Genomic DNA, 21,523 nt, shown 5'->3' with positions numbered 1-21,523 from the left:
TCTGTCAATACAGACAGGCACTTGCACTGGCTGTCAGCTGCCATTTATGAAAGGAAATAAATGTTTAAACATCAGGCAAATGCTTACAGGGCTGATGCTTTAGAATGTGTTCCCTTAAAGTAGTTTGAGAGGTATCTCACTTATTGTGGCAAATGATGATTTATTTTTTCAAACTAAATGATTTATAACTGTAAAAAAAAGTTGAATCTCAAGTATTTCTATCAGTAAGTACACTTAGGTTATTCCCTTTGAATTTTTAATTTTGGTGGAGAAATCAGTAATGTTTTTTGAGTTTCAAGGAAAGAATACTGAAGTTCTGTAAAAACAGATATAACCTAGTTTGTAGAGGAAGGCATGCTTATATCATCTTGGTGAACTTCCCTGGTCTTTGAAACTGTTTTAAAAAAAGATTTTTAAATTACACTCATACTTAAGAATTCTGCTGAGTGAATTTGATGCAAAGTAAGGCTTGAGGTTGCTCCTGAGGAGTTTGGTTTGTGCCTGAAACTGTTGTCAAAAAAGGGAACATTGAAATTTGTCCTGTGTTTGCAAAATGAAACACTCACTTGAGACTGTTATAGTCTGTAGGGGAAAATATCCAGAAATGTAAAAATTGCTCTTAAAAATGATCATATGTAGTATAATGCCATAAGGGAAGGACTTAAAAATAGCTGTAAAATTTGTAGTGATTGAACACATTGCAAAAAAAAAAAATTCTGTTTCAGATCTTAAACTGGTGAAAATTTTAAAGCTTAGTTCTTCAATACTGATATAAGTGAAAAAGAGCAGAAAACCTGGGATTATTAACCTGGATGTAATGTTTTTCAAGACATGAGCTCTGACTTCTTTTTTAATATGGATTTTTTTTAATAGTAGCTAAACATTAGGACTCCTATGTGTCAAGGAAAATTGACTTCTGTGTTAATAGTTACTGGTAATGGCTCAGTGAATTAGGTGATTTCAGTTGTAATGGCTGCAAATCTGACAAGAAAATGAAATGTGAAGTAATAATTAGTTGGGTACACTCTTATCTGGTGGTGGTGCTTTGCTAATTTATTATTTTTTAATTACTGTATGGCTTAACTTAAAAATGTTTAACTCATCTGGGCACCAAACTCCAGCTAATGCCTAGAGGGAATAACATGATGCATTTAGCTGTGTTTAAATCCTATTGTGATTAATATTCCCCAAAGTATCAAATGTGTCTGAAATGGAGACAGCTGAATTCCTCGGTTCCTTTTGAAACTTTTTAATCACATGGGAACACTTGTTTAAAAATTGTTATTGTTTCCTTCTTTGTTGAACCTGTAATGACTTGGATGGCAAATTCCTGATGTCAGAAGATTTGAGGCTTGGTCTCTGCAAGTAGTTTCAGACCCTACTTTAGAATAATCTGGGATTCACACCCAAAAGTGAACAGGGTATTCCTTAACGTTTTGCATTTGGTTCATCATTTGAACTTTTATTATTTCAGTTACAGTGATGCTCAGTGGGTTGGGAACCTTTTCAAAACACAGAAACACAAACCTGCCCCTTTCTAGATTTCATTTGTTACCTTACAATGTCAGTTCAGTAGTGCAGAAATGAATGCAAAAGTTCACTTGAAGCTTGTGAGTACAAAAAAAACCCTCAGCCTCTTATTAAAAATTTTACTTTAAAATATAAAAAGATACAATAAACCTTTTGTTGATAAAACCTGTTATATTTCCAAACTGAATTTATTTGTTGTTTGAATTTGCATGTGGCTGTTGTCAATAATCTCTGAGGGGTGTGCATAAATCTGAATTTCTACTTTTGTTTTTTCTTCACCCTATAGAACTGGATTCTAAGTGGCCACTTTTTAAACTGACTGTTGTTTTTTTTTTCTTTAAAGAATATTTGTTCACACTTATGATGATTTGACACAGTTAATGTCTTAATAACCATGATGGCAACACAGACATTAAGTATAGACAACTATCAAGATGGACAACAGGTAGGTGTGTTTTCCTTTCTCTTCTTAGGAAGAGGGAAAAAAAATAGTGACTTTGTCCTTAGCACATGCTTTGACATTGTTTAAGCTGAAAAAATGAAACACAACCATGTATATTTGGTCATGATGGGGTTTTTTTGCACAACAGGCTGCATAGTTTTACACTTTAAATTAGTGAATTTAAATGCTGTTGACTGGAAGCAAGTGAGGTGAGGTGGCCTCTGCTGTGAAGACCCATTTTTCTGTTGCTCTGTGTCAGCCCTAAGCAAAAGTATTTCTGTCAGCAGATGGCAACAATGGGGAAAAAACCAGCAACTTTCCACATCTCCTAAAAATATTCATCTGAATACAGATTTTGTTTTATTGTTTCTTTTATTGCAATTTTAATTTCTCTCTCTCTCCTCTCACCTACTTTACATATTTGACTTTATTCCTGCAGCAAATACATATCATCCTGTGGCAGTGAAACTAAAATATGGGGTTTTTTTCTAAATAACAGATTGGGAGAGAGCTTTTTCTTCCTATTTGTTGTGTATTTCAAGCTCTCAGTGTCCAAGGTAGACAGGTAATTCAGGTGCCTGCTGTTTCTCTAGTTTGGAAATGGCTCACAGCAAAAACCTTGCAGTTTTAAGTGAGCTGTTTCCTCCTCCTAGGGAGATAGAACCCTAACTGGACACACTCCCTCCCTTCAAACTCTGCAGATGTATGGCCAACATTTATAGTCACTTGTCTGAGTCATCCCTTTTTAATTTGCTCCTCCTTCCTGTCATTAGCCAATAAATTAGTCCATTAGTTTTGTTTTTTTTCTTTTTTTTTGAGCATTCTGTATTAAAAATCATCTCTACTGAGGGAGCTCTCTGCAAGGCAGGCTGCTCTGTTGGGTGGGAGATGCTGAATTTTCTCAGTTTCTGATTTTTCTAGGAGATGGCTTAGCCCCAATAGGTAATAAAGCACAAACCTTTTGGTTCTCCCAGACTGTTAAGAATACTATACATTTTTCTGCTACTGTTATGTAAAAATAAATTAAATTCTGTTAAAGTCAGGTTCTCTGATAGTTTCTGGAGGCCTTTGTCTCTTCAGCTGTCAGTTCTGGCTGCCTGGAGATCCCTGGAACAGTGTCTGTCCTCTACCTGAGATAAAAGAGAATTAACAGAAAAGATTGCACTGGTTTCATGTCTTTGTGCAAATGCTCAAATGGGAGAAAACCAAAAAGTTTGAGCTGAAGGGTGGAAACTGTGACTTTCACAATTCAGATTCCTGGAAAACCTTTCAGTCCAAAAGATATTTAGCTGGAGGTGGTGGAAAAACACACTTGGCACACCTTCAAAGCACCCTAAAGGTGTGCCCAGCCTCCTGATGCATTTTAGGAGGTGCTCAGGTGAAGCTGTGGCTCTGTGTTGCTTTTCCATGGTATAAATGTGTGATAAATGGATGTGTAGAAGGAGTTACTGCTCTTCTGTAGTTTTATAGCCCTAAAATACTTGGTTCTTACAATATGTAAATTGGAGTGCTAAAGGTCATGGGAGGTTATGCTCCTATGATTGAGGGACTGGAGGGACACAGAATATTTCATATCTTAAGCAAATGTCTATTTAAATGGACAAGAAAACCTAGAAGATCCTTTTCTTCAGTATGTTTATACAATGCACAGTAAAAAAATAAGAAAGAAAACTTATGAGAATTAACTTTTCTTCATATTGATTTTATCCTAAAGGATTTTTATGCAGACATTCCCATGAACTTTTGGAGCAATGTACTATAGACTATTCCAAAAAGAGACACTTCAGAGACAAAACGCTTCAACAATTTACTAATATCTGTCATTCCCATTTTAAAGCCAAATGCTAAAACTTGGAAGTGACCTTTATCCATCCAAAAGTGTCAAGGATTAAAAGAGGGGTTTTGTTGCTGCTCCAACTTCTTGTGTCACTGCCAAGTCACACCAACCTCCTGGCAATATAGGAGCCCTTTGCACTGCTCTTTGCTTAGAACACAGCACCCTTATTTTACGTCAGAGCTACAAATTTACTCTTTTTTTTTCTTTTTTTTCTACAGATGCAAGTGGTAACAGAGTTAAAAACTGAACAAGATCCCAACTGCTCTGAAACTGATGCCGAAGGGGTGAGTCCTGCCCCTGTAGAATCTCAGACTCCAATGGATGCAGACAAGCAGGCCATTTACAGGTAGTGATGGACTCGTGTTCTGTCTTTTGCAGGGGGAAGGATAGGGTAGAGGATTTAGGTTTGGTTTTTTTTTAATAAATAAATAAATGATAAGTAGCTTAAAATCAGATGATCTCTTGGCTGCCTTCACAGTTTGTAAGGGAAAGGATGAGATCAAATAGGCTCCACTGTCAGTCATCAGCCAAGGAAAAACCTCCTGAGCTCGTGGGATTTTTCAGTTGCAGCAGTTTTAAAGGGTCAAAGCTGCCAAATTTAGAAAGCTCCTTTAGACTTTCAACTGTGGTCACTATTTGTCATACTGTAGTTTTTATCTTTACTTTTATTGTAATTAGGTCAATCTTTAGTTCTTTAGGGTTAATAATCTATTCCCCAGTAATTAGCTCAAAATGGATTAAGTATTGATATATGACCACATTAATTTGAGATTTTTTCAGTGAAAAGTGCTGTGCAAAGAAGTTTACTCCGTTTTCATGGGGTTAAGTGTTCTTTCACTTTAACTACTTCATAAATACAGAAATATTACTGGTTTTCAGGTTCAAAAAAAAAAAAAAAAACCAAAACAAACCAACCACCAAAACAGGAAAAAGCCAAACAAAACACCAAAAACCCTCAACCTGAGGCAGAAAGATGTGTCCATTCATTTATAGACTTGTACTAACAAAATCTTCTCCTCAGAGCATGATTTCACAGGAGGCCTCTAAGCACAGCCTCAATACTCTTCTCAATTTTTTAAAGTTATTTTATGTTCTATAAGTATAGCCCACAGTGAAGCATAAATGAATTTTATCAGGCTTCATTTAAATCTGCATTCATCCTCTTTGTAAATCCTAAATCTCATTTCTAGTGCACTGTATTTATCTGTCTCAGTGCCACTCAATTACAGTGAATTAAACAGTCTGAGCTTTTCTTGCTTGTGATTGTTCTCTTTAATTAAATATATACATATTTTACTGCTGCATTTGCCTCTGGAGTATGGTAAATCAAAATGAAAGTAAACTTTTATCTTATTTTGCTCTAGCAGCCTTTCCAGAACTTGTCACTTAGATGAGTGACTGTGAGTTTTCCTGAGCTAGATGTCTTCATTTTCATGTTAGTGAAATTACTTATTCATGTATTTAAACTTTTTTTTTCTAGGCACCCATTATTTCCCTTGTTAGCACTATTATTTGAAAAATGTGAACAATCTACACAAGGCTCAGAAGGCACAACTTCTGCCAGTTTTGATGTAGATATTGAAAACTTTGTAAGGAAGCAGGAGAAAGAAGGAAAACCTTTTTTCTGTGAAGATCCAGAAACTGATAATCTGGTAAGTATTAGCTATTACTTTAATTTCTGAAACAATCATCAAATTTGCAGATTCTTCCTAATTTTTAATCTCAGCTGGTCCTTATAGTTTCTCCTCACATTGCCTGTGTAAGATTCTTCTTTATGTTATTGATTAAAAATACTTTTGAAAATTATTTCTGACCCCCTTTTCCATTTTATCTGTAAATTTACATTGGGTCTTCATGTTTCTATTCTGTTCTCAGCTGACATGAGTGTATTGGAGACAAACAGAAACAAATCCTTTCCATAGCCAGATTGACTCTGAAAATTAAATTTTAGAGTGTCAAGTGTTTGACATATTTAATAAAAAATATGTAATTGATGTAATTTTTTTCCAATTTTATTTAAATCGTGGTTCATCTACTTAATGTGAGAGAAGAGCTGTTGTAAGATGATCTTTGAAAGTCTTTACCATACACTATTTTTTCTTTCATGCCATTGACCCCTTTAGGCTTTCTGAAAGTCATTCCTGTGATGAAGCTATGATCCCCTATTTTGAATATAGCTGCCTTCAATAGTTTACTCAAAAATGAGAATTAGCTCTGTTCTGCATGAAGCAGGTCTGCTGACTTGTTAAGCCTCAGGTTATGTTCTTCATCTGTGACTCTCTGAATCTAACACAAAATCACTGTTTTCCCTTAACTCTTTAATCCCAATTTCTTTTCAGAAAAACTAATAGTTGGAATGTAGTAGCTGTGTCTCAGTGGATGAGAAAAGAGCAGTGGTTGTGGTTTATCTTGACTTTTGATGTCTGTTACAATGTTCTCATAGTCAAACTGACAAGACATGGATGAGATAAAGGAGCAGTGAGGTGGATTGAGAAATGGGTGAGCCCCTGGGCTCGAGGGATTCTGGTCAGCAGCACAAAGTCCAGTTGAGGGCTGCTCAGCAGGGCTGTTCTCCAGGGACTGAGGGTGGAACCAGAACTGTTCAACATCTCCATTAGTGGCTGGGGTGATGGGGCAGACTGAACCCCCAGCAGGTTTGCAGGTGTTGGAAAACTGGGAGGAGGGGCTGATCCTGATCCACACATGGCTCTGCCACCGTTCTGAGGTTATTCTTTGCTTTTGGAGAAGCAGAAAAATGGGAATCTCATGGAATTCAGCAAAGGGAAATGCCAAGTCCTCATAGGGGGAAAAGACAGACTGACTCTTCTCAGTGGTGAGGAAATGGGCATGAATTGAAACACAAAAGGTTCCATTAAACCTTTTTTCTGTGAGGGTGATTGAATACTGCAGGGAGTTGTGGAGTCTCCATCCTTGGAAACACTCAAACTCAGCTGGACATGACCCTGAGGAACCTGCCCTACCTGGCCTTGCTTTGAGCAGAGGGTTGGATTAAACAGTCTCCAGGGGTCCCTTCCAACATCAGCTATTCCATGAATTCTGTGAGCCTCCAAGGATTTGTTTCCCAAAGATCCTGCTTGCCTTGGCCTGTTCCCTGTGCTTTTGGTCATACATAAACACTTTCTCAGATCCAGCTTGCTTTGGTTGTAGTCAGGTCTGGTGTGTTCAAATAATCCTTCCTGTCATTGACCTGTTTATGGTTTTAGTTTGTGGTTCCAGTGACAAAGTCTTTTGGTTTATGTGGTGTGCCCATTTGCTGATGGGCTGCACAATTCTGGCTGGTTTTGCTTGAGGTGGGTAAGGAACTATTTGTTTATGTCCTGGATTCCATGGCTGCTGAGGTCAGTAGTGGCTTAAACTGGAACCACGTTGCAAAATCAAAAATCCTTGGCATTGAACTCCTGTCCTGTGGTTGTATTGTTAGCTGTGACTTTCTGTTACTGGATACCAAATGAAACCTGAGTGCAGCTTGTCCTCTGCCTGTCCTGGAGGCTGGGAGCTCTGAACAGCTGATGTTCTGACACGCTCTTCTTTTGGCAGGGAGCACTGAGCACAGGTTTCTGTCAAGTTGTGAGCTGGCTAGCATGGCTCTCAGTCTCTTTTCATCTTGAAATATTGGTGCTTGCCACAGGGAAGCCTGTAGACAGGCAGTTCTTACTGCCTTGTGTCATATATTTTTTTAATGGAGATTAAAAAATCTGTCTTTAGAAGCAAGAAACGCTATTGTGCACCTTTGTTCCATCTTCTGCTTGTGTTGTCCTTCCCTTTTTAAATCCAATGTCAATTCAGCCATTCATCTGAAAGGAGAAGCTGTTAAGACTGATAATTAGACTGGGCTAGAAGGGTGGAGCAGAGTTGAACAAATAAGGTGTAAATGTTTGCTCAGTAGGATCACCTCAGAGCCAGAGCTATACTGAGATGAACTGAGCATCACAACACTAAAGAGCAAATTCAAGTCCTATCTGAGAGTCACAGGCCTGTTACAGTAAGGAAATTGGTCAGCTGTTTCTTTTCTTTTCCCTTTCACCTCTTTGAGATGTGGTATGTAGAACTCAGCCAGACTGCAGTTTCTGTGACAAACCTTCAACTGACAGCTCCAAAGCAGCAGAATATAATTCCATGCTCCATGCTGCCTGTGGGCTAATTAAGTAGATACTGAAATTATGAAGGGTCACAGATAGTGGATTGTAGGGTCACTTACAGTCCTGGCAATGTTCCACATTGTGCACTCACTTGAAGTGCCTTGAATATTCCACAAGAGGAGTTTGGAGTTCATCCAGAGGACCACAGAATGTTAATCTGGGTGGCACAGGCATTAGATCAGTTTGACCAGAAAGGAAGTTCATTAAGAGCAGTGGATGCTTGTTCCAATTTGAGCAGCTCTTACTAAGCTGTGGTCTAGATTATCTTGTTACTTTGGTATTATAATTCCCATACTAAATTAATTGGTGGCTTCCTGTTTTAGCATTAAAAAGGATTTCAGCATTGGGAAATGTGGGTAACATCCACCTGAAACTTGATTTTAAGGATACTCACTAAATTGCCTGTAAAACAGGTTTCAAACCCTTGTTACTATCTAGATGGAGGGGTAAGGATTTTTGGTTCAGTACCCTCTTCTCAATCCTCTTGAATTCTTAGTTGTGTCAGGAACCTGAGCTGTAGTGGTGAAGCCTGCTGATGTCATTTGAATATTGAGTAATCAAGCCTTTCTGCATAGTACTTTTGCTGTTTTCATTTGCAGAACTGTCCCATAAACCTCTAGTTACACCTTTTCTAGCTATGTCTCATAGCTGAGGACTCAAAATAGAGGAGTGAGGTTATCAAATCAAAACAAATGAAAACAAAATAGCTTTTCTTGCAGAGTTTGTGTTCTTCCACTGGAAATCTAAATTGCTGCAGGAGGATTTGGGTCAGGGAAGTAAGTGAGCAGTGAATATAAAGATACAATTTCTTAAATGTGGAGGCATATTTATACATGAATAGGCTCTGCATAGCAAGAACTGGAAGTCTTTTCAATAAATTTTCTTCCTCTGCTTCATAGTTTACCATTATCTTTACTTAATTTCAAAATAAGGAAGGTGTCCCTGGCCATGGCAGGAATTGGAACAAGATTATTTTTATGGTCCCTTCCATCCAAAACCATTCTAGGATTCTGTGAATATGCACAAATCCCATGGTTATTTCATGCATTTCTCTGAAGTCATACTCCAGTTTTATTGCTACAGCTGCAAAGATTGAATCAATTAAAAAATGTCATTGTTCTGTGGCATATTCTATGCAACAGCACTGAATAAATGAAATATTACTTCTGCTGTGACCTGTCTGAAAACATTTCTTTGTATTACCTTTCTCCAACTTGAGTTATTTTATCAGGAGTTCTTGGTTTCTGTAGTTTTAAGGGAAAAGTGAACTTTTGCTGCCATTAAGTTTAGTCTACCTGTGCTGCAAGAGAGCAGGAGCCATATTGCCACAATTAATGTAGCTGTAAATGAATTAATAAGTCCTGGTGACAGGCATGGCATATTTACAAAGTTTTGTTTTCCTCCTACCACAGCAGCACAGCTTCCTGCAGGAGTAGTGTGATGGAGAGGGGCTCTGCAGAAACCTGAGTGTTACTGAGTCTGGGTTTGTGGTTAATTTTGACTTTAATTCAGTTTTCACCTCAAGTATCAACCATCAATTTTAAACTAAGTCTGAGCTGAAGAAAGGACTTTCATTTTTCCTCCAAGCACATGCTGATAAATAAATAGTACAAATTTGGCTAATGTTTAAAAAAAAAAACCCACCTCTTCTGACTGAGCAAAAATAAACTAATCCCTAATAAGGTCAAACATTATGTGTCCAAAAGCATATTTTATTACCTCAGTTTTAGCTGAATGTTTAAAGCACCTTTAATATTATGTACAGTTTGTGGATCAGTCACACATGATGAATTTTCTACTTTAAGCTTTTTTGTCTCTGAAAGACAGAATTTCTTGAAATACAGATGACCTTTGTTTTGTATTAAAATTTAGTTACATTTGCATGCTTTAACTTTGTTGTGTTTAAAGGGGTTTAAGCTCAGTTTAAACAGCAACCTGGGCTGGGTTAGAAAATCACTGGTTTGTATCTCAGTGCTGGGTCACTGCACTTCATGTTTCAAAGGCTTTCAGTGTCATAGGTTGAAAGAGTTACCAGATACTAATTTGGATCAACTCCCTCAAATCTACAGCTCAGGTCTTTCTGCAGCTGTTTTTTGAAATATGTTGTTTTGTTTTTTTTTTTATTATTTTTATCCCTGAGAAGATGTAATTATATATTTTTTAATCACTTAATTTCTTACTTTTTTCATCTTGTTTATTTTAACATACAGTACTCTACACCAAGTGAGTGTCCTGGAATCTTTTGCTGAAAAAACATGGAAAAAAGTCTGTCTCAATGACAGCTAAAATGTCATGATGGAGAGGGGAGCACACTCACAAGTTTTCCTGCCTTGATCTCCTTTGGGTGACTTGAGCAAAGGCATCTTCAGCTCCCAGTTGGATTCTTGAGTTGGGAGTAACAGATAGATTAGTTTGGAGGGTATAATTTCTGTTCACTGGATTCAGTACTCTCCCCAATAAATAACCTCTCATATAGGACAGATTTTTCCAAATAATTGCAAAGTCAAGCTCTGCACTGTGCTTCAAAATTACAGCTGTTCAGTTTCATAAATCTGCAGGATATTTGTCTCAGAGATCCAGCACAGCACAGAAACATTGGGGGTGGCATGTTGTATAAAAAATAATTACTTTGCTGGTGTGTTATGTACATATTTGAATGTCCTGGATTTCCTACTGCTTTTAGACCATCTGGATTTGGTTTTAGCTTCTGATCTTCTGCCATGACCCTTACAATCACCTAAGCTATTTTTATGCAGTATGTAATACCATTGGTTATCCAGGCTTACAGTGTTTTTCTCACAGTGAGCATGACAAGTATTCTCCTCACACATGTATCTGCTGTACCTGGATTTTGCCTTAAACATGGATTTTTTAAAAAATAAATTTGGTTTAGTGCCTCGTATTTAATGGTTTGTGTTTCAGAATCAGTCTCCTCACCTGAAAGTTCCTACAAGATTTTACCTGAGAGTTGTTCATCTTTGACATGCAATCACAGAGGAACTTAAAATCTGTACCACTGAAGATCTGTTTGATTACTGGTTTTTTGTTGGACAGTGTAACTAAATCTGGGATCTCTTTATTCTAATTTTATTTAAGAATAAAAGCCTTCATCCTCCCTAGCAATCTGTGGGACAAATTTATGCTTAATCACAGGAGTGTCTTCTTCCTCACTGCCTCCAATTCATCTGTGTCATTCAGGTTTCCTTGTGTCAGGGTGTGAGGAGGAGCTGAACCTGGTGTTTGTGATTTATGGAGCTCCAGAGAGCTGCTGCTGGCCAAGCCTGTCCCAGCCCTGCTTTCCAGATCATTTATGTGATGGGATTGCTTTCCATCACCTCCACTCTTGTGTGGTCTGTGACCCTGAGTTGTATGAGGGGGTTAAAGACCACATGGGCTCCTCCTGTGCCCTGTGACACCTGAACTGCTCTGTCTTCCTGCAGTGGCACATGTGACAAAAATCACTTTCTTGTCTTGTTTTATTTCCCCTGTGTGGCAATTTCCTTGTGTTCCTTTCACATTCCAGGATTTAGCAATTAGTACCTCTGCTTTAATTGGATAATCTTTGTTACTGGAAAGAAGTGTTTGCTTAAATCTCACATTAATTTTTATTTTGGTTTGTTTCTGATTTTTTTTCCCCAATTCTGTCCCTCAGATGGTCAAAGCAATCCAAGTTCTTCGTATCCATCTGCTGGAGCTAGAAAAGGTCAATGAGCTCTGCAAGGATTTCTGTAGTCGTTACATTGCCTGCCTGAAGACAAAAATGAATAGTGAAACTCTATTAAGTGGGGAGCCTGGAAGTCCTTATTCACCTGTGCAATCTCAGGTGTGTTTCAAATACTGTTCAGTGGATTTTTGCTTTGATTTCCTTAGGAAGTTACAGCTATGCTTCTTTTGCCATCAGTTTGCAGAGTTTCTGCAGTTTCCTGTATTTCCTCAAATCAGTTATTTAGAGTAGAAAGAGCTTTTTGGGGTTTTTTGGGTGCCACTGCCTGATGGACAAATTTGTTGAAATGTTCTAGAGCACAGAGTCAATTTTTTTATTATCTGTCTTCCTTTTATGATTTTCTCTCAGTTCAGCAAGTTGGAGATATTCAGAATAACCTGGATTGGCTATTTGGTTAGAAGGAGGTTAGGAACCACAATAAACAAAAAAAGAAAAATTTTGTTTGTTAAGGCCTCCTTAGACTGCCTGCTTCATTAAAATACTGAGATGGCTGATACATTTTATACACAATCTGTATTCTGGAATAAATATACAATATTTGTTGGATTAAAGTTGCAATATTGCATTTTCTGTATTAAATGGACCACAGTTAATAGGTTAATAATAGATTGTGGTTGATGTTTTTGCTGTCAGATGCTGCAGGTGAGCCCTGCCACCCCAGTACCCACTTGATCCTGAGCCTTAGGGCATGGCCCTTCTCTCAATTACTCATCTGTCTGACTCTCTGTATTAAAAAAAGCCCCAGTGACTTTTAAACTTCACTTTCTGGACTCCTTATATAGGTTTGGATGTTTGGAAGTGTGGAAAGCAGAGTCTAAAATCAGGCAAAAAGAGCTTTTAAAAGGTTTTTTTCTGTATATCTCTTCTAGTTTTCTGTAGAGACGAGGGATCCATTTTGCATTTGCTATCAAAAGAGATTATTCATACATAGTAAGGAAATGTGTAAGAGTTTGCATGTTCAGGATTGAGAAAAGCTATCTTGAGCAGAATAAAACATACTGAACATTTAATACATTATGTTCAAATTGAAAGAATTAGGGTAATAACTGAAATTCTAGAGCTTTGATGCTTCTAATAAGAGCATTAAGGGTCATTTCATTTGTCCTTTTTCCCTCTTGCCTTTGGAAACTGTTCCTTATTCTTTACATACCTAGAACTAAAATTTCTCAAAATTGTTTTACATCTTTTCTAGCAGTTGCTTTCATGAGGGTTTTCAAAGGTAATGGTTGGTGATAATGAGGAAGTTAATGTAGGTAATGATGAACCCCCTAATGAAGTATCTCCCTCTTTGAAGGTAATCCTGTGATTAAACTCTAAATGCATTTTAGAGCCAAAAATACCTATTACAAAAATGCACAAGCATGTTTAATCTCCTTCTGTTAAAAAAAAAAAAAAAATTTAAAAAAAAAAGTTACAAAAATATAAGCAACTAATTGTTTTATTTTTCTAGCAAATTCCAAGTGCCATTGCAGGCACACTCAGTCCCCAAGGGATCATGGTGCCAGCATCAGCATTGCAGCAGGGAAATGTAACTATGGCAACAGTAGCAGGTATGACACACTAAAAACAACTGGCACCTTGCTCTTCATCTTGGTTTCCTTTATGGTTATTACAGAAACTACACAAATACTTTAGAAAATGTGTTTTAATACCTGAAAAGTTGTTGTAGTACAGTCAAGTGCTTAACTGGTTTCTGAATGGTTGTTTAATTTGTATGGTTTCAAAGTATGTCTGTGGGAGTGGCAGCTACATATATAATATTAAGAGATCTTAATGTCAGCACTACATTTGTTAAAAGTAATTTTCACAGACTGTGGTGTTTTACTTTTTTTTTTCCCTTTAAAAAGAAGAATTCTATTTGACATTAACTAAACCATTGCACTTGTTGGCTTCTTCATGCTCCTTGGAATTTGGAGACACGTTTACAAGTCTGTGAAATCCTTGATGTCCTTGTTATATGGAAATTACATTTGAGATGAAATGTTTAGTCTTGCTTCTCAGCAAGGTTTTAGATCAAACCCAGCTGCTGCCCTAAGCACATAGGTTTGATTTTGGTGTTAAGACCTTTGTTGGTTGAAGACTTAGTTGCAACAACATGAAGAACTGTTTTATAGCTTGTTAATCATGGTATTTTCCTTTGAAAATTGATTTAGAGTGCCTAAAATATAATAAAAATATAATCAAATTTTGTAGTTTTTTGTGAATGGGTGAAAATTTTAATGTAGCCAAGAGCACATCTTACATGCTGACTAGAAAAGAGTAATTGATATATTATCAAAAATTATGTGCAGTGCTGATGTGTTTAAAGAGAATAATGCTTGAAGGGCTTTTTCTTGCCCCATAATCAGTATTTTTTTTTGCTTCAAGGGGGGACAGTGTATCAGCCAGTCACTGTGGTCACTCCCCAAGGACAAGTGGTGACACAGGCACTGTCACCAGGCACTATTCGGATCCAGAACTCTCAGGTTGGTTTCATAAGCTCCACAGGGTGATGTTCTGGGTGGAAATGCCTCTCAGTGGGTTTAGGAGTTTTGATTTAAATTTCTCACAGTGGCAGAACGAGCTGTGTGCACACAGAGTAATTAATTGCAATGGGTGCAGGCACTGCTGTGGGAGTTACAGGTTGTATGATGTGTCATCAGGTGTCCCTTGCCACAACAGCTCAGCAGAGTTCCTGCTGTTAATTGTCTTTACTGATGCCAAAAGAGTATAGGTACCTGAGATTTAAAAAAGAAAACAAGCTAAAATTAAAAAAACCCCACCCCTAAACCAATGAACAAAAACAAAACAAAAACAAAGCCACCAATGCAAACAAAAAACCCCTCTGAATTAAATGAATTCTTTTTCAATTATTATAACTTTTCTAACCATTGAACTATGTTTATGGCTGAATAAATGTAATATATTACATTAAGGTGCCACACTGCTATTGTGAGAAATTTGACCTTTTATCACAATGGCAACCACTAGTACTGTGAAACTGTATGTATTTCAGAGTTTATCTATTTTGAGAAGCATTTTTCTATAAAACCTTCAAAATATTGAGTTGAGACTCTGGGGGATCCTCAACTTTGTCTCCTTACACCCTAAAATATGAGGGACAGCATTCTTTTGTGGGAGGCTCTTAAGAGCTGGATCTGAAGACTTCAAAGAAAGAACCAAAGAAAAAAAAGACATGAAAACTAGACCATCTTCTGGTAAAAAAAAAAAAAACACCAACCTTGCTGGCTTTCTCTGGAAGTGGTAAACCAAATCTTCCTGGAATCTGGCTTTAATTAGAAATGTGAATGAGGAGCTCCCATGTCCACAACAGAAAATCTGTTGGTAATCACTGACTCACTGGCTTCTTCCCCCCTTTATTCTGGCCTTCCAACCAAAAAAAGTGTGCACAGAGTGTTCTTTGAATTGGCAGGAGCATGTCTGTACTCAGCCATGTTCTCCCCTAGACACAGACAGCTCTGTCCTCACACACCTCCCAGAAAAAAATGGGTAAAATTACCCTCCTGGACTGAAGGGAATTTGAAAAATTGGGTGTTTTTTACCTTTTATGAAAAAAATAAAGTACTGAGAGGCAAATAATGCCTCTAGCCCATAAATAAAAAAGGACTTGACCCTCTGTATACATTTGTGACTACTCCTGATGTTAGTAGGAGTCTCCAAACCCACCTATGCAAAGGTCACTAATGGAAAATCCTTCTTCAATGTCTTCTTTTTCAGTGTTTCAGAATGCTGTGGAGGTAGGGAAAAACACTGTAGAAAAGCTTTTGAAAGTTCATTATGGAGCCTCCATATGCAAGCAGGTTATTTAGAATGTAAGACATTACTTTGGAAATTCAAATGTGCTCCAAATATGTATTTGTAGTCATTTGATAGCCTAAACCTTGTTTAAAACTCATTTCCTACATATTGATTGGCTTAACAAATTGCTCCAATTTGTCTGGAAAACCTGATTTAGAATTATTTTAGCTACAATTGTCTGAAATAGAATCTTATATGCAATTTATGTGCTGTTTCTTTCTATTTCTGCATAAGCATTTAAGAATGTATTCCCAAATGTTCAGATAAACAATGTGAAAATGATTTGATGAATCCATAGGAAGTGAAAAACCAAGAGAAAGAAATATGAATATTTAGGAAGTAGTATGAATGTTTTAAAGTGAATTATAGGTTCTACTGTATAGATCTTAATGCTCTTTGACAATTTAATGCATTTATTTAGCAGGACCTTTAGCATCTTAGTTTGCAACTGCAGCATAATAATTAATTTTTACTTTATCTTTCATTTAAGTCCTAAATCAGTAATATTTTACAGCTTCCATAGTTGTTTATGTTTGCACACAGGTATTTAATTTGCACACAAGATATTTAATCCTAATTTCTTTTCATTGCTCCTATAAATGAGTTGTTCATTCATGGATACAGAACTGCCATTACTATGTTAACTGCCTTATTTCTCCTAAAATTGCGTGTGCAGCTCCAGTTGCAATTAAACCAAGATCTAGGCATCTTGCATCAAGATGATGGCTCATCAAAAAATAAGAGAGGAGTTCTTCCCAAGCACGCTACAAATGTGATGAGATCTTGGCTTTTCCAGCACATAGGGGTAAGGACTGAGCATGGTTAGTTTTTTATGGAGCTCTTTCATGTGGTCTCTTACAATTTTTTTCTTCATGAACAAGGTGAATTTATTCTGTTGTCAATTATGGAATCTCAGTTCAGTTTTCCCTGGAGTCATTTGGAGTTCCACAGTCTAATGCTGGTTGTCTTCTATTAATATTTTAATAAACATTACATTTGTACTGCACAGTCTCAGTAAGGAGTCATTTCACTGTGTTGAGAATTTAATGCTCTCTACACCCTGGTTCATGGCACAAGGAGAAATAATTCTATATTTTGCAGTGTTTTAGGGGTTTTTTTTGACCAAGGAAGATTTCAAATTTTCTGTCTTTTTCTCCTTTCCAGTCCTTCTTATGTGTACCAAGCATGTCACTGTCTGCTTGTGCTTTCAACTGTCTTCCCTTTGCATGAATACTTTGAAAGGATAAATGGCTCTCCAGCTATTACAATGCTGAGTTGATTGATATTTTGCCTTTTACAACTGTTTTGCAGCAGAGAACTCATCCAGGGAAGCTACTTGTGCACTTCTTGTGTTACATGCCCTGTACTCATCTGCTTAGAGCAGCTTTATTTAACTCCAGAGTGCTCCTCAGTTCTCTGATTTATATAAATAAATATAGAAATGAATATGAGAGCTCCTCAGTTCTCTCATATGACACTGCCCTGGCCAGCAGAACTAATCAGAGCTGCTCACATGCTGAGCTGCCCAGGGATCATGCTCTGTAATAAAGACTGTCAGCCATGAGAAGCTTTTTCTTCTGAATTACACAGCAGCAGCTTCATGGTGCCACAGACACTCTCAAGGATAAAATCAGTTTTTGTGTAGTAAAGCACTCTTTGTTGAATTATTTTCATCTATAAAAGTTTGTGAGGTTTCTAAGGTTTGTGTTTTAATGAGTCAGATGGCCTTAATCCACCCTCTTTAATCAGATGTAATAAAGGAGTTCTTAGTTTTGATGAGGAGATGAAAAACAGGCTTATGCCTTTTTTGTTTGCTTTTCTGGCCTCTGTAGCATCCGTATCCAACAGAGGATGAGAAGAAGCAGATTGCAGCACAAACAAATCTGACACTACTCCAGGTTAACAACTGGTAAGAGCAAAGCCCTTAACTTAATGTCTGTCCTTGTTTCCACATGCTCAGAAATAGTGAGGAGGATAACTTGGACATCTGGAGTTCAACTTAAATATTCTACATATGTTACAAACCACATATAGAAATACAAGAGTTATGCACTGGCACACAGCACATTATTTTTATAAGGTGTAATAATACTCATGCCATTTAAATTATATAAGGACTCCAGAAAACATTGCAGCATTAAGGAATTGTGTTCTGTTCCAGTGCTGAAAGAGATGGAAGTGCTGTCATGTCTCTTCTACAAGTAAAGAAATTGAAGTCTAAATGCATTTAGTGACCTGGTGGCTGCAGATGTTTAGGAAGTTCCTGTTAACAGATTCTGTTCTTGTATCAAAGGATGCTCTCCTGAGCAGTGATGTGTGAATGGTTCAGCATGTTTTGTCATGTCTGATCTTTCCTGGAGGTGTGAGATAAGACACCTGCCCTGCAGAAGAGAGGAGGGAAGGTGCTGACACGTGTCCTATTCACCTTGTGGCACCAGTTCCTAAAATTGCTGCAGCAAAGTGCCACAGGGATCTGCCTCAGATTTCAAAGATGACATTGGCTGTGAGGCTGTGGAGGGGTCCAGGGGGGGGAAATAGTCAAGATAGTGACAACACTGGTTCCAAAAGTGGAACAGGGTGGCTATGCCTGTGTGACATGTGGCATGGAGCTCTGTGCACTGGGATCTGACTGCTGTCTTTGCAGAGCATTGTATTACAGCTTAGGAACCTGCCAGCTGCACCTGATCTCCTCTCATTGCAGGTAAACTTGGGACCTGGATGTATTTTGTGGTATTTAGGGATGATGTCTTCAGTCACAACTCCCTGCCATAGCTCACTATGTTGAAATTGATTCAGTTTAAGTATTTTCTTCTTCACTAGCAGAAAGGGGAAGGGCAGCAATGATCATGTTAAAGTAAAGTGAAAATCAGAGAACTAAAAGGAACCAGGACAGATCTGTGGAATGTGTTTGCTGTCATCTCCTGGATCAGGAGCCAGCCCTTGGAAAGCCAGGGAGCCTGTAAAATAAGTAATGCAGAAGCTTAAGGGAGTAAATGAAACCAGACCAAACAAAGCAGGTTAGGCAGGGGCTAGATTTTAAGTGAGCCCTAATGAGAGGAGTGTCAGCTTTCTGAGCTGGGCTGTCAGCAGGTTTTCTGGTGCTTAGGTTTTAATAAGATCCTGAAGTGCACATCTGTTGTGCTGTCTGGAGAATTTTTCCTTCTGAGGTGGGGGAAAAATGCTGTTAACTGCAAAATGATAGAAGTGCTTTCTTAGCTAGTTCACCAAAATTTAAAGATGCTGGTATTCTAGGAGTGATTCTACACTGTTAAAAAATGTGAAGCCCAGCTGATAGATTTTATATTCCTTTTTTTCCCTCTGCATATTTTATGAATGTGAGAGACAGAATTTACAGCCAATTGGTCCTAAGTTCACCTTGCTTGTATTTAGGTTTATCAATGCTAGAAGGCGAATTCTTCAGCCAATGCTGGATTCCAGTTGTTCTGAAACTCCAAAAACAAAGAAGAAAACAGCCCAGAACAGACCAGTGCAGAGGTTCTGGCCTGACTCCATTGCCTCAGGAGTTGCTCAGCAGCAATCCAACGAGCTCACAATGTCAGATGGTGAGGAGAGCTGCCTGAACATGGATGATAAAGTTAATTCCTCTCTGACAGCAAAATGAAGGGTTTGATGCCTGTGGTGGGAGGGTGGATATTTCAGTATAAATGTGTTAGTCTGGGAAAGCATAACAGGAACGTGTCACTTTTCCTCTCTTTAACAGTTTTCTGTGGTTTGAGCAAGGGCATTATATTGGAATTCGTGTTGAGAAACTTGCTTTTGTTTCAAGAGTTCTGAAATGACAGAATAAAAGCTGTAAAACTGAGATGTACTGAGTTCTGTCTGTGTGCATGTTCTGTTGGAGGAGCAGCACTGGGCTGCAGCTTCAGCTTCATGGCTGAGCAGCTGCAATTGCACATCTGCCCCACTGCTTCAAGCTGAACAATGAGAGGCAGAAAAATGTCACAGAGCCTCCACAGACTTTAACTGAAGTAACTTCCTCATTGTCAGATCAAACAAAAAGATTTAATTTGAGAAAGATAAATAACTGCTCTAATGCCAGGATCATCCTTTCTGTCATTCTGCCTGGTGCATTATTCTTTCCAGTTTGTAACAAATTTTCCCTCAGCTGCATCTGACAACAGCTTTATCCATTGAAGTTACCTTGAATCTGAACACTCACCCTTTTCTGCAATGAATTAAGCTGGAACACTTTGCAGAAATGGCCTTGTGATGACTTGATTGGAGAATTGCTGTAGTGTGATTTAAGATTCACATCACAAATTTTAAGATTCCTGACAGACCTAATTCTGGCATTTCCTGATATTTAAGTATTTGACCACCTATATATCTCCTATTTTAATACAATTCCCTAACTGCTGATTAGAAAGAAGCTCTGTTAGGTATAAGCAGAAGGCCAGCAAGGTGCTGAAGTGCTGTGACTGTGCCCCTGCAGGTGCTGTCGTGACCATCACAGCCCCAGTGAACATGAACGTGGACAGTCTGCAGTCCTTGTCCTCGGATGGGGCCACCCTGGCCGTGCAGCAGGTGATGATGGCAGGGCAGAGCGAGGACGAGTCCGTGGACAGCGCTGAGGAGGACGGGGCAGATCTCTCAACAGCAAACATCAGTGGGCTGGTGCTGGACAACAGCGACTCTCTGCAGTAGGAAGCCAGAGAGCCTGGAGAAAAACACTTAGGAGAAAGAATGGACTGACTGACTGACTGACTTTTTATAGTTTGCACAGCAAACATTTTACACAAGTTTTATTTCTAATATGTTTTATATGTAGATATAGAAGGGTGCACTTTTTTGTATTTCATAGTAAGCTTAAAGAGTGTTTTTGCAGGTGCAGCAACTTCTTTCAAATGTGTTTTGGTTTTGGTTTTGTTTTTTTTTTTCCTTATTTCAGAAAATTATATCTAGTAATATAAAGAACCACGTAAGCACCCCTTTGTTCTCTGAATTGGAAGTGCTGCAGTTTCTGATGAATTATGCAGTTTCAATTAGTGCTGTTATTTAACACAGCTTTTGATGGGCAGGTGATGTAAATTTAAAGCATGTGACACTAGTGTGTGAAACTTGATAATTGAGTTAGATGCATATATTTGAAAGATGCTTCTGCACCTTAAAAACTGCTAGTCTGAGGTGGACAGCAACACACATAAAAAAGAAACTGTTGATGTGTGATTCAGTAGAGAATGTATGGCAATTTAAATAAGTTTAGTTTCTCTCATAGTCCATAAGCCTGTTTATCATTTGCTATGAAAACTCCTATTTTTACCTTGCTGGGGTTATTGGATAAAAAAAAAATATTTTTATAAATTCACTAGAAATTGGGATGACAACTGTATTAAGCAGGATGAAAAAAAAAAAGAATTTCCAGAGGGGAAAAAATAAATGTTTAGTATTCCTATTTGGAAGGTCTGAAAATTGACCCAATTTAATAAACAAGCCTACAGTAGCATTCTATGATTCTCAGCTATCCCACAGTGATATACTATATTTGATAATAGGTAAGAAGGGCCCACTGTTTGATGGGATTTTGATATTGTCAAACATTGATTTATATTATGTGTAAACTAATATTCAAATTGCATAACTCTGTATCTAGACTTGTATCTGAAAATATTTGCTAAATGAGTATTCAGGTAAGTAAGTTCAAATACCCACGACTTTTCCAATTATTAGAGAAATTTAAGTTTGTACAACTGAATCTAAAAAAAAAATGAAAAGTTGCCTACTATACAGTCATGAATTCTGCTATTTTATTGCATTTAAAATATTTTCCCCTAATACAAAAAGAAAAATATAACATGGATTTATATAAAATTTCTTCAGATCTGAAGTTTACTACCAGAATATACAGCAGGCTTTGTTAGAGTAGGAAATCCTTGTGTGTCATTTAAAAAAACAAAGAGCTGGTGATGAAAACAGCTGGATTTTGGTTTGGTTTTGTTTTGGGATTTTTTTTTTTTTTTTTTTTATGGTAACAGTTCATTTCTTTCATTTTCCCAGAGTTTGAAGTCTGTGAA

At 37.6% G+C, this 21,523-nt stretch overlaps 1 protein-coding gene across 4 annotated transcripts in view; it reads left to right on the top strand.

The window, feature by feature from the left end:
- Positions 1-20,867, top strand: part of PKNOX1 (PBX/knotted 1 homeobox 1) — a 44,730-nt gene extending 23,863 nt beyond the window's left edge. For all 4 annotated transcript variants that reach the window (XM_079307170.1, XM_079307169.1, XM_079307172.1 and 1 more), the window contains exons 3-12: positions 1,874-1,975; positions 4,028-4,155; positions 5,290-5,461; positions 11,622-11,792; positions 13,144-13,243; positions 14,061-14,158; positions 16,168-16,296; positions 17,324-17,400; positions 18,882-19,054; positions 19,945-20,867. In XM_079307170.1, coding sequence (XP_079163296.1) covers positions 1,925-1,975; positions 4,028-4,155; positions 5,290-5,461; positions 11,622-11,792; positions 13,144-13,243; positions 14,061-14,158; positions 16,168-16,296; positions 17,324-17,400; positions 18,882-19,054; positions 19,945-20,156 — 1,311 coding nt within the window. In that variant the 5' untranslated portion in view covers positions 1,874-1,924 and the 3' untranslated portion in view covers positions 20,157-20,867. The remainder of the gene's footprint in view (positions 1-1,873; positions 1,976-4,027; positions 4,156-5,289; positions 5,462-11,621; positions 11,793-13,143; positions 13,244-14,060; positions 14,159-16,167; positions 16,297-17,323; positions 17,401-18,881; positions 19,055-19,944) is intronic.
- Positions 20,868-21,523: the final 656 nt, after the last annotated feature.

Source organism: Erithacus rubecula, assembly GCF_903797595.1.
Source record: "Erithacus rubecula genome assembly, chromosome: 1".
Classification (NCBI taxonomy): Eukaryota; Metazoa; Chordata; class Aves; order Passeriformes; family Muscicapidae; genus Erithacus; species Erithacus rubecula.
The sequence above is the reverse complement of the archived record's forward strand: the minus strand, read 5'-3'. Positions and strand labels throughout refer to the sequence as shown.